The following is a 13,093-nucleotide window of genomic DNA, read 5'->3' as shown; positions in this document are numbered from 1 at the left end:
ATTTTTAACATTGAAGTATTTATCAACTTATCATATTATCGTTGACCGTTACAAAGATCACATTCAAGGACGGTGTCACTTAAACCAATAGTAAAATAAGGCATGGGCAATCCCGTTTGTTTAGCCTATCAGTTCTTATATCTAGTAAACATTGCAGAGCAGCAAGATTATCATTAGATCTCATAAAATAACGCGAGATATATTCATATTCCAATCAACTATCGCGAGACATAGATAATTCTTTTTACCTCCATGACCACACTGAAATTCAAAAGTGGCATTTACGGAAGAATTTAGCGAATCTGTGGACGATAGTTACGAACAACGCGTATAACACGTACTATGAAGTCGAACGCGACAAAAATACCACACCCTAGTTTTTACCGATAACCGGCTTACGCTGATATCCTGAGTGATATCATGTATATGACACCAGCTATCCCAAGTTTCGGTACCCCTGAACACACAAAAAAAAAAAAAAAACTGTTAATGCACAAAGTGGTATGATCGCTCGAAACGCAGCGAAAAAAATGTCGGAAACCATCCGCAAAATCTGCAACAGTGAGAATTATCGTTTCAAAGTAGCTCACTATATACTATTTGAGGTAAACACTAAGACATTCAGGTACTTACAACTCGCCAAAATGTTGCTCGATTCTTAAAATTCTTACAAAGCTGCAAAGGTCAAAGTTTCCAGAACTCATCTCTTTTTTTTTTTTAATATCTGGATCCGTTTTACGACGAAATAGGCAATTTCCGATAAAGCGCGGAATTTGCAGAATATTCGGTATTCGGTAAACTTCGACGGTTTCTATGTCAATACCACTTAGCGTGCCACACCTAGCATATACAATTAAACCCATTAACACCTTAAACAATAGGCGTTGCCAGTCTGTTGTATTAGTAGTCTGAGCTTAAAAAGAACTGATAACATTACTGACCTCGTCTGAGATTTTGAGCGTTGCACTTAATATGTTATATGTTAACAGAAACATTAAACACGTTAAGATTACTGATACTCCTGTTAACATATGTCATATTGCTTTCAGGATGTTATCTCGTATGCTATTCAAAATGATTGTGTCATGTCTGTTTGCATCTATGGCAAATTGCTGGGATGTACCAGACAACATATACGATACTTACTTCGGGACAATCTCGAGGGAAAGACCGTATATGCCGACTGAAATATATGGGGAGATACCAGACTGGATCGAAGGTATGACATGTATTTAAAGGGCGGTGGTCGTCGCGCAGCGCGTGTTCGGATTTTATGTAAATAAACAATGTATTTTACACGCGTTGTATATCGTCGCTATGAGTCCCATATCGAACAGGACGCGGCGCGACGACTGCCGCCCTTTAATGTTACGCATAAACTCATGAATACAATTAGTTAATAAAGTCGTGATTAAAACGTAATTTTGTAATAACGTACATTTACCAAATTTTACAGGGTACTTTTTAAAGCAGTCTGGTGGTACATATGGTAACTGGAGTAACCCTGAACTTGGATCCAAAATTACCCACGCGTTTGATGGATTAGGAACAGTGGCATCGTTTAAAATGCGTGATGGTATGGTGGAATACGGAACTAAGTATGTTATATATCAATCGATTCACCCACATTCTCTTCAGTAATAAAATGATTAAACTGGTATTAGTTCTATGCTAGCGGGGTCGCTTGCATTGTCTCGTCTTATATCAGGCATCGTATAATAACGTGTGTTTTGTTCTGAGTTTGGAAGAATGAAACTTATCAACGTTCTATTTATTCCTAATATTTTGCCCCCATATTTTCGTCGTTGTTGATGATAGTACAGTTAGATGAACATGTCAACAAATAAATATGACTTCGATTGATGTGACAGTGTGATAATCGATATTTCTCGATTTCAAATTCTTCTTAAAGTCGAGTGAGTGTTTTGCTCAATCATTTAGTTTCGGAATTCACATGCAATTCACAAATGGATGGCAGCTTCAACAACACGCTTTCCTGTAAAATGTTTACGATATTGCGTTATTGTCTTTTATAGTCCATATAAATAATATCTATTTAGTATATTCAGCCTCACGTCTTTCAGGGTGTATGTTTGAAATCGCGAAGTTTCAAGTGATACCTTAAATGGTAGTCGTCACGCTACGCATGCGCAAGATATAGGTCAACAACAAAAACATCAATACTGGTTAATTATCGAAATTGTGAATACTATGGCTGAACATGAAGCTAGATTTGTGCTATTTGTAAACAACGAGCATTTTCCGTGAAACCACATTAGTACATTTGTGTATGTTCATTTTTCCAGATTTTATTTGACTCAAAGCTATAAAACGTGGGATTATTATGAGTGGGATATGGATGTATCTAAGGTCGCTTGGGCAACGACGTATTCTCCTATTGTATGTATAGTTAAATCTATAGTTACCTGAGTGAACATGAGTACTCGGTCTCTTGAATTGCGACAGGAATTGAAAATCCATTAAAATAAGTCGCACAGTTTTCGTTATACCAGAATAAAGTAATGATGTAAATGGGTCTAAGTGACGCATGTGCAGCTGACACAATCGATATTGTTTTCATTTGTAGTCTTCATTGGATGGGAACTGCTTTTTTTTTACATATTTGATATAGTCGATTTGAAAGCAATGTCCCACATATCTACACCATTTTCACATTACTGAACACTTCCTCACGCCGACTTATAAAGAAACACAATATGCCAATCATTCTTTACTGTTATTCTGTGTTCACGTTCTCATGTAGCACCAAGAACAGTTCGAAAAATGGTCCATTTTCAGCGATTATTCTGCCCTTAATCCAAATATTGCTTTCTGGAAGATTGGAGATAATGTCGAAACCGTGACAGAAGCTAGTTTTGGTTAGTTACCGGTATAGTTTTTTAAAATCTTTGTGTATATGCATTAAGACTGTACAACTACGGTGGTGAAACATAACAAATATTGGGTTGTAATATTGGAGTTAAAGCTATGTTGGTTAAAGCTATGGAGTTATGATGGACAATAAGCCGTACACAGCGCTTGTAAATTATATTTTTTGAACAAAATCAAACGACAGCAGCACGACGAACGAGGCACATTAAACGCACAATTCATTTTGTTAGTTTTGACGTACATTTGATCACAGCGCAAGGCTGAATTTTTCCGAATCTATCTATCTAATTTCCTTATTGCCTGTGCTTGAATATATACATGTTAACATGTCATTCATAGGACTATGGATCGATCTTGAGACTCTTGACACCAAGGGAGCATATCCGTTCAAAGATGTTAACTTCGGGCTGCCTCCATATATGGTGAATTTGAATAATCCGGCACACGAACACACTGACGCTGACGGTGTAACACTGTACAGTTCTGCACTCATGTTTGATATGCGTGATAGTGAAAACATCAATGCGTGGTATGTATAATATAAAGTAAAATATATTGTATATAAGTGCATATTGTTATTCTGTCACAGAGGGCGCACTAGCTCTGCAAAAAATGTTTACAAGTAATAGGCACGAGACCATGCTTTGTGTGGAGGTTCCCAAGATGAGTGGATTGCGCAAAAATTCAAATGTATAAAATAATGTGCCCGAAAAAGATTTCCCAAAATAAACCACAAACAACTGATGCGTCAATATAATTGTGTTTGTACAACACAAACACAATTACTTAATTAAATAATAATTTATTAAGTTTTTATGCAGTGTCGTGAATAAATTTATTCATTAATATATTCAAAGGCGAATGGTGTATAAAATCCAGAATGACGAACGGATACCTTTAGCGTCTTACTTAGCAGGCGGTCCCTTCAATCTGAGCCAGTGCGTGGATGATGGTTACCCCGACTTTGATCTACCCGGTGGTTATCTCCATTCTTTTGCTATAACTGAGAATTATTTTATTATTCCAACATCGAATTTTTTCATGGATGTATGCAAAAACCTACGTGAGTTGACTATAGTGTTTACTACATTGGTATTTGTATAACAAAATGAAATAACCAAGAAGTCAGACTTTTTTTACAGAATACACAAGTACTGAATAAATAATCATTCCTCACTTTTTTTTCACAAAACAATTCTGTTATTTAAACATTTATGCACGTTTATCATGGACTTGAATCTTTAACATTTGTTCACTTGCTAAACATTGATGTTTTTTTCAGTGTATATGCTGGAAAATGCATCTCAACACACTATATGTTTACTGCTCACTTGATTGAATGGAGTCAACCTTTCTCTCCCTAACTGTGGCCTTCTTCAGTGAATACAAATGATAATGAAATTGTATCATTATAACTGAAAATAACAGGGAAAATATAAAATGAAAACGAAATAAATCTCAAAATATGTGAAATTGTAACAAAGAAAACTAAAACAAATGCTGTAAAACATCATGCCGCAGGGGTAGGAGTGTATGATAGTAGCTCTTAGCGTATGATGCGCCCTCACTGTCCACTATTGATCCTTTGGTGTATGGGTAGTTTGCTTGCAGCCATTTTTCCATCGAAATGGTTCTAGTTTTTTTGCGTAGCTTGTTTTCGCATTTATTTATTTTTTATTACGCCTATAAATAACATGTCGTTTATAGGGTGGTCGATGCTATTGAAATGTATGGCTACTGATGTGTCTAGATTGAGTCATACTGTTGCAAGGTGGTTGTTAAATCTGTCGTTTCTTTGTCTCCCCTACGTATGTGATTAAATATATTACATTTCTAATGTTGCATTTTATGTGATAATTTACTCTGATAAATGCTAGTTTTGTGTGAATATTTACATATTTAACATCAAAAACTTCAATATTAAACAAATACCACGTTCCCATCTTTACGTACTGAATCAGTCACTAAGTTGTCAAAAATGCCGGATCAATATGAATTCTGACATAATATTTTTAAATGATATGCAAATGTGGTGAATATGTCGTCTACGAAACATAAATTATACAAAGTGGTTGGATGATGGTGAACATGATAATAGTAATTTGTGGAGTTTTGTCCATATATTGCCAGGTGCATTATTTATTTGTGTTAAACTGAAAACTATTGTTATTAAGTATAAGTGTTGGTGAAAGTAGAACCTGTGATCAACGGCTTCCTGGAAAGCAATAATGCCTTCTGTAATACTAGGTACAATTGTGTAGAGGGCCATCACATCAAGTGTCGCCATGTGACTCCGTTGAAGTACCTTGCCCAAATCTCGTAGGCGTATAGTGTTTCACATTAGTGTTATATTGTACTTGCAACTATTTTACAATATACATTTATTAAAACCACTGGTTGTTCAGTTCTTGCTAATTATTTTTGAGGAAGAAAAAAAACAGGCTCAACGACACATATATATATATATATATATTGTTGGACTCTGTTTTAAAATAATAAATGGTTATTTCCAGTGAACATGTTATCAATTGTACGTGGTAGAGCGTTTATAACATAAACTATTGACTGAAAATTTCCTATTTCAGTGTCAGACCCAGATGATCCAGTACTTCCCACCTTTCTGACCGGTTATGAATTTCGATCAGATATTCCGACGAGATTTGTCTTCATAAGCCGTGAAACCAATGACGTAGTAGGAGAATTGTCCACACCAGATGGGTTGTTTATAACACATCAGGTATGAACGTCTGAACTACTGATGTATGGCTAAACATTATTTTAGATACATCATTTACAATAAATAGTTAATTTATCAGGAGATATATTATTATATATATTTATTTATGCCAACTGATTAGTTTAACACAATAGCTCAATTCAGCTATACAGATGATTGGTTTGTATTCTGACGTAGAATTCTTATCTATACCATGGCATTTCTAAAACTGAATGTTATGAGTGCATATGCTCAAATTTAACATGATGTGTGAATATTGATGTGCTGGTAGCAAAAGAATTCATTCTGAGCATTATCCATATATATTTATTAATATAAAATGTATAGACTGGAGACATCATAATTGCCCCCCCCCAAATCAAGCTGAAACTCTTTGTATCAGCAAAATTTACTTCTAGAATTGCAGGAAATAGCTTTTCAAAGGGTCTAGACTTCAACATTTTTCAGGGTGAGCATGCCACCGGACTCCCTCTAGTAAGTTCGCGCCTCTGGCGAGAGGAATAGTGAGCAGATCTCGCCCCACCATGCAAAGTGTTATGCCGCCGCCTCTGTAATTTGAAATTTATTTAACTATTATGTACGCATATAATCGGAAAAAAATGCAAACATTTTTATATTTTGATTAAACATACTATAGTCCACCATATATTAAACGAATCAAATATTATTACTTTAACACAACATACAACAGCAGAGTTGATTTTTTGATTAATTTAATCTACTAATTCTGTGTTTTTCATTATTTGTCGATTGTATAACGGGAAAATATCGTTTTATGGTAAAGTAATGAATCATGATAATAAGCTATCACTATTGAGATATATACATGTGGATAAACAAAAGAATTGATGATTAATTTGTGTGTTGCAGCTCAATTCTTATGAACTGGATGGCAAAATGTACTTAGATATGTTGACATACTCGTGGGATGTATACAGATATTTCGATTTGGAAGAAATTGTAGCTGGACCAGTAAGTTATTTCATAAACATCAATTTGCAATGTTTCATGCAAGCAAATATTTTTGAGCACAACTATACATTAAATGTTGGCGATCTGCCTATAGCTACTATTATAATTTGACAAACTTTCTGACTAAGTTTTGCAATATTACAATCATTGTTTGTATCTAGGGCACAAAGAGAACAGTGGTAGAGCGGTTTGTAGTTGATATGAATGATTGGACGCTTATTGACAGAATTGATCTTTATCCATCGGGCTATCAAGTTGTTGATTTTTCAACCATCAACTATTATAATTATAACACTAAACCCTACACGTATGCGTACATGGCAGGCTTAGACCCAGTACCAAATACGGTTATCAAGGTAAGTTGATAAATTATTTGTATGCTATACAAGGATGGTACAATGCAGTTTAGTGATCGCAACGATACAAGGTCAATGGGAATACAATGAGCCCGTTGTCTCTTTGGCAAGATACATATGTGTTTAAATCCCGCCAGTGGTAGTAATGAACAAGAACTGTTTTTCTGCTGTTGTTCTTCTCGCACTGTTATCTTTTGTCAGTAAACATCGATTATTACATGGATGCTAACAACCTATTGTTTGCTATTCACATTCGCTTGTTTATCTTGGTGTACAGCCTCACTTTCGTCACAAACTAAAGAAATTGTGATTCCCCAGTTAAGTCACAAATGTCTTCAGAATCTATCTCCGACTGCAACAAAATGTACCACCTCAATAATGAATTGAAGGTGTTAATGTATAAACGCAGGTTTTTTTTAAATGCAGCTTTATTACATACAAAACTTGCTACACATTTTAAAAGACCAGAGCATACATGAGTTTATGAAATGTATTATCTTCGTTTTGGTAATTCAGTTGGTGAAGGCGTTTCAAATTCGACTAGCTCCCAGAAATTATGTCAAATTTACGTTTAGGGAATAATGTTTGTCTTCGTTGTTGTTGTCGTCGTTGACTCCGTCTCAAGTTTTATGTCGTATGGTTACAATAACACAAACATTTATTTTTCCTTCCTTTCAACTTGGATATTATATTAACTAGCCCACGAACTCAACCAAATTCAAATATGGAACATGTTGTATGTTTATTTTTCCAAAATATTCTTTAAATTTCAATTAAAATAGTTTTATTCCTTTGGTTACAATAACCCAAAATGTTTTATTTGATCATCTTCAAATTTGAGAGTCGGTTTCGTTATGAAATTCTGGTGCAACTATCAATTGTAATTTTCAAGGATTAAGTGAATTAAACGTACAATCCACAATTCAATGAGCAAAACTACAAGAGAACGTGGATCTTATAAGTAAAATCTTATAAGCTAATCAACTTCCAACTTTCCTTAATAACTACAAAATACAAGTTGGGAGAATGAGTTATGTGTATAATCGTTCACCCAGTACAGCTTTTATGGACACTTATAAAATGGTCACATCTATCACATCAACGGATCGATTATTGCTTTTCAATATGTAAATTAGTGGTAAAGTAAATGTAATACTAGTAGTATCCGACGTCGTCTTTTACACTAATTATATTTTGTAATAATTATTTATAGCCTTGTTAGTTATGCGAATTAAGAATATTTTTAGTATGTTCCACCTGGGTTAGAATTCCAAAATGTAAACAGCGTTAAACCATAACTGTCTACATATACAAGTGCCCACGAACATGTATATATTATATAAATTAAATAAATACCCTGTACCCAATAACCGTGAATGTGGGACATAACATCAAATTGGCGTCGTTTTACTGAATAAAGAATAAATCATTTACATAGGTTTATGGGACCGGAGTTTTAAATGTTCATAATAATTTGGTATTAGTTCAATCTTAAGTTATGCACAGGTGTGCTGACGTTGACTTTATATTGACTTAAACACGAACCCAATTATATTATATTTATACACATATCATTGTGATTAGTTATGAATATTTTTTATTTATTGCACACAGTTGAACGTTGAAACAAAATCAGCACTGTATTGGGGTCCATACGATGGTTTGATAACAAGTGAGCCAATATTTGTCCCTACTCTTGACGCCGTTGACGAAGACGATGGTGTTGTACTTGTCGATGTACTGGACACACATACTGAGACAGGTAACGCTAGCTTTGTATTCTAAACCGATGTATATGATAGCCATGTTAATGCAACATATTTATGTAGTTAATGAGCAATAACTGTCAATACGAACATTCACGAAGCCTGAATACATAGACAAACATTATTTACCTTAGTTAATTCGAGCTATATTATGTTTTACGAGGTAAACCTAATGAGTTACGTTCGTTTTACAGGAATGGTCATAGTGCTGGATGCGAAGGATTTCTCCGAGATCGGCAGGGCGATTTCGCCTGAACTTTTGCCGTTTGGTTTACACAGCAAATTTGTTGCTCAGAAAGTGGAGATGAAAGAGCCACCAATATCTCGTAGCGGGAGTGCTAGTATACAATTCAATATTTGGATAATGTGCTATGTCTTTCTATTGTATTGTACATATTGATGATTCATTGGCATATCTAATAGTATGCAATGTCTGCAACACAACTACAACGATAAGTGCCAAGTTTTGCTAAACGTTTCGACAGGTTTATTGAAATATACATATAAAATACAAAGTTAAATTAGAATATTTTACAAGGAATAATTAATTCATTAATAGTTGCTGAAACAATGTGCAGATCCATGAAACGCCTAATAAATTGTCAATAAATTATTCTTTAACTGTAGTTTTTTAATTTTCACACGCAAATGTTGTGAAATGTAGATTGCGATATTTTCCATCTTTTGTGTAAGAATATATGCTGTTGATTCACAAACAGATAAAATGATGCTTTCAATGCCCGTTATGGGCTGTTCAATCATATTTAAGTCATATAGAACACTTTACTAAATGGACCTTAATTGGACCATTAAGTTTGTTAAGTTTTTACCCCGGGGGCGGCAAATGCTACTACTGAATGGAATTACTAGCTTGCTGTCATGTTCCGCTTCGGACCATTATTCAGTTGAATAATGACTTCCTTATAACTTGCCTCATATGTCTATCTTAATATTGTACAGTAGGGTGTGGTATGAAGTAATATGTTGCTGTGCAAAGTCCTATGACGTGGAAATCTGGACAGTTTGGCCTCACAACCAATTCAGGCTCCTTCCACCACCCCTCTGCTATCCCATGTTTTCCTCTCAATAACAGATTCTGGATTGAAATCATGTTTCAAGGTATCTAATCTTTCTTCTATATTGGCCTGCTCGTTTCTCAACATGATCATATGCTAACTTGCATTCATCAGCCTGGCATGTCTGCCATACATGAGGAAGGAAGGGGAGATATTCTGTTACACCACTTTTTCTACAGTTATTATTATGCATGCACTAAAGGTCCAACATGCTGTCACCAGTCCTGATTCTGTTCTTCAATCAAAGAGCTTAACATACCGAGGAAATTCTCATTGAAACACTCATGTTGGCCATTTTTTTGTGGAAGTCATTGTCTTGTATGAGACTTGGCTACACATTTCATTTCAAATAGATGTTAGTATCACTCCAATTTCAAAATTCCTCTCACTCATGGTCTGACTTACTCGTGTTTCTGCTGCGAATTTTGTTGTTTTGTTCATTGTAGGTAGAGCTAAGGCACGTGAAGTCGTGAGTTCTCATTAGCATATCCGATCAGCCTTTTTCTAGAGTGCGGTAATCTATGCTCAACATCTCAAGTGACCTTGTAATCTTGATATTAACCGATGGAAATTTAGCTCTCCCATCAGCAGTGACTCTGCACCTGGCACACTTTTATAGGATCGCACTTTTCTCGCCACATCTCTTGTCATCTTTCAGTGCATCATCAGCTTTACTGGATCTGTGCAGCACACTATTTATCAAACCTAGCTTTTCCCATTCCTCAAGGGCAGTCTCCACATCAGCATGCTCAGCTATGTGTTCTCTGTTATCAAGTCTGCACCCATTCAAAGAACTTGTACACTCTTTCAACCACTGATCCCCATGTCAGGTATCATATATTTTGAGGCACTTGACAACCATAAGAACTTGGTTCAGCTAATGCTGAGGCAATGCAGGTGATGCTACACACAAAACTCCGCACCTGGCATTGTAACCACCAACTGACTCCGGCATACAGCAATCACTTCTCAGATGTCATAACCTCTTTCTTGGGCTCAGCTGGTGGTCGCAAATGGATATTTGCACTCCACAGTTCACTCCAACTCAGGCTTATGGACTGCATGTTTGTTCTTATTACCTCACGTGACATATAAACCAATAGTAATTCCATACAAGGGCATTGCTATTTTAGTAACATTCTTCACCCATTATTGTTTTCACATCTTTTTCTGGCATTAGCCATACCTGCAGGGCTACAGTCATGGCAAAATCTATCCGTACTCCATCTTTGGGAACATTATGCCCTCACCTCTTTCCTGAAAAATTGACATTTATTAGCTACAACCTTCAAACAATTGTCTCAGCCTCTCAAGATTATCAAGGAATGAGACACTACATACAACCACATCATTTTGTTACACTAGACATGTCCTAATTGCCAAGTCAGCAAGACACTTCCCATCACCATTTGAAAGGGGCTGTTTCTCTTTACATATGAATAATGTAAATTTGAATTTGAACACTTTCATTTAGATTATCTGGTGTAAATAAATAAATACAAAGGGGCTAGCGCTGCCTGAAAGACCCACATGAAGACTGTTGCACTCAACTGATGGGACAATGTCACACTCATCCATACTCATTTGCCAGTAACCAATTTTTACGTCAACAGTTGAGAACCATTCAGCACCCTTGTGCATCCATGATCTATTCTATCCTGGGTAGTGCTTAGACATGAATAGCTTCATGTTTAACGAATGCAATATGGGCAACATATGAACTGTTTAATTCCCTGATTCTCCACTGTCTAGCATTCCCCTTAGGATCTTTTTAACACACATCTGGTATACATATTATAATGCAGGGCTTTGCTATATAAACTATAGCATACTGTTAAACATGACTAATTTTTCATTTGTATTTCAAGTACATGCGTTGGCTTGGCCTATGTAGGCGCGTCCGTACTTCTGCCTATATCTGTTAAAGCATTGAGGGATTATCACCACGTGCAAGAGTACTGGAACACAGAAAGTATGACAATGCTAACAGCGTCACCGACCGTCTATGGCTGGGGCAGTGAATCACGACAGTGAATAGTTGAAAAAAACTACTAAATGCCATTGGACAAAGTTATATTAAATCATCTATAGTAGGGCCCTACTATACAATTGTTTGGATGGGCATATTGAATTATATGGGGAGATTGAGTTTTGGGGTTATGGTTCAGGTCAGGGGTGAGGAACTCTGTTGTTATATTTTTCTGAGAGCTCTATATAATTAATCTATTTATTGAGAACGTATGTGTTTAATTTGCTGTGTTAAAAGGGAACCTCTCAATCCCATGTATTGCATCAAATGTTTATGGGTAATTGAGTCTGCCTCTGTCCACTAAATAAATGAATGCTAATCTTTCCCCTGTCGCGCTAATCCTGAAGCACAGCCTCTTTTGTGCCCTTGAATGTGACAACATTCGCTTTACCATTAATTTTAATTATAGTTATTTTATTACCATAGTGTACTTGCAGTTTGCTCATCGTCATTTTCTTGATGAAAGTTAGCCATCTTAACCTCGTCGTGTGGTCTACCGTTTCTTGTCTATGGTATATTTTCTTTGCTTTATTGTACGTAAATTTACATATTCAGTGGTATATAGTATCAGCAGCAAGTAAACCATGGACACTCATAATTCTTGACTGTACACTGGTGGACCATAAGTCATGTTTTTCACTACATGTTGCTAACAACATTTCATTGTAGACCATGGTGGTTACTGGGAAGATATCGTGCCCCCCCGTTCTTCGAAGTTGATGTTTATATTACAAAATAAACAATTAGTGCTGGAATTTTCTTCAGCTGAATACAACAGAGAATGACGAGTACTTGGGCTCTGGATCTGACTTCTTTCTCCTGAAGCTTGGACTATATTAATAGGTTTGCAATGAATACGACGCAGGTTTGATGGACACGTTGCCCAGGCACAGTGTAGATAGTAGAGTTATGTCGTTCACTGTGAATAAGATTTCCATTGAATCTTCATTAACATTGTAGTAGTGTTGTTGACATTGAACCTGAAATAAATATTACTAAATAAAACAAATACCAACCGTATGTACCTGCATGACAAGTGTATCAAAGTGTACCTGTGCATGATTCAACTCAATTAAATAACTAAATACAACATAAGACGTTAATTTGGCAGCCATACAGATTTATGCAAATAAGTCAACCATTCCAAAAAAAAGTGAAACAAATTCCCATGCTCAAAAATGGTTAAAATGACACTTAAGAGGAATGTTATAACATAATAAAGCTATTATGATAATTCTGAAATGTGAAAAATACCTGGTTTTAAT

The 13,093-nt window shown here is 35.7% G+C and overlaps 1 protein-coding gene across 1 annotated transcript; it reads left to right on the top strand.

Moving 5' to 3' along the window:
• Positions 1–1,074: 1,074 nt before the first annotated feature.
• On the top strand, positions 1,075–10,283 carry LOC144350903 (beta,beta-carotene 15,15'-dioxygenase-like). Its single transcript, XM_085507522.1, has 12 exons — positions 1,075–1,219; positions 1,457–1,598; positions 2,307–2,400; positions 2,765–2,879; positions 3,232–3,421; positions 3,750–3,955; positions 5,478–5,629; positions 6,500–6,601; positions 6,763–6,957; positions 8,572–8,719; positions 8,918–9,064; positions 10,246–10,283. Exons 1-12 carry the CDS (start codon positions 1,075–1,077, stop codon positions 10,281–10,283), a joined length of 1,674 nt encoding a protein of 557 aa, XP_085363648.1.
• Positions 10,284–13,093: the final 2,810 nt, after the last annotated feature.

This window comes from Saccoglossus kowalevskii, chromosome 14, assembly GCF_978046115.1.
Source record: "Saccoglossus kowalevskii chromosome 14, keSacKowa6.1, whole genome shotgun sequence".
NCBI lineage: Eukaryota > Metazoa > Hemichordata > Enteropneusta > Harrimaniidae > Saccoglossus > Saccoglossus kowalevskii.
Note: the sequence above shows the minus strand (reverse complement) of the source record. Positions and strands in the feature narration are given on the sequence as shown.

Excerpts from the sequence above, each read along its gene's own strand:
- LOC144350903 (XM_085507522.1), top strand. The coding sequence starts at position 1,075 with ATGATTGTGTCATGTCTGTTTGCATCTATGGCAAATTGCTGGGATGTA. Across the intron at positions 1,220-1,456 it reads GATACCAGACTGGATCGAAG|GGTACTTTTTAAAGCAGTCT; the intron begins GTATGACATGTA and ends CAAATTTTACAG. Across the intron at positions 3,422-3,749 it reads AGTGAAAACATCAATGCGTG|GCGAATGGTGTATAAAATCC; the intron begins GTATGTATAATA and ends ATATATTCAAAG.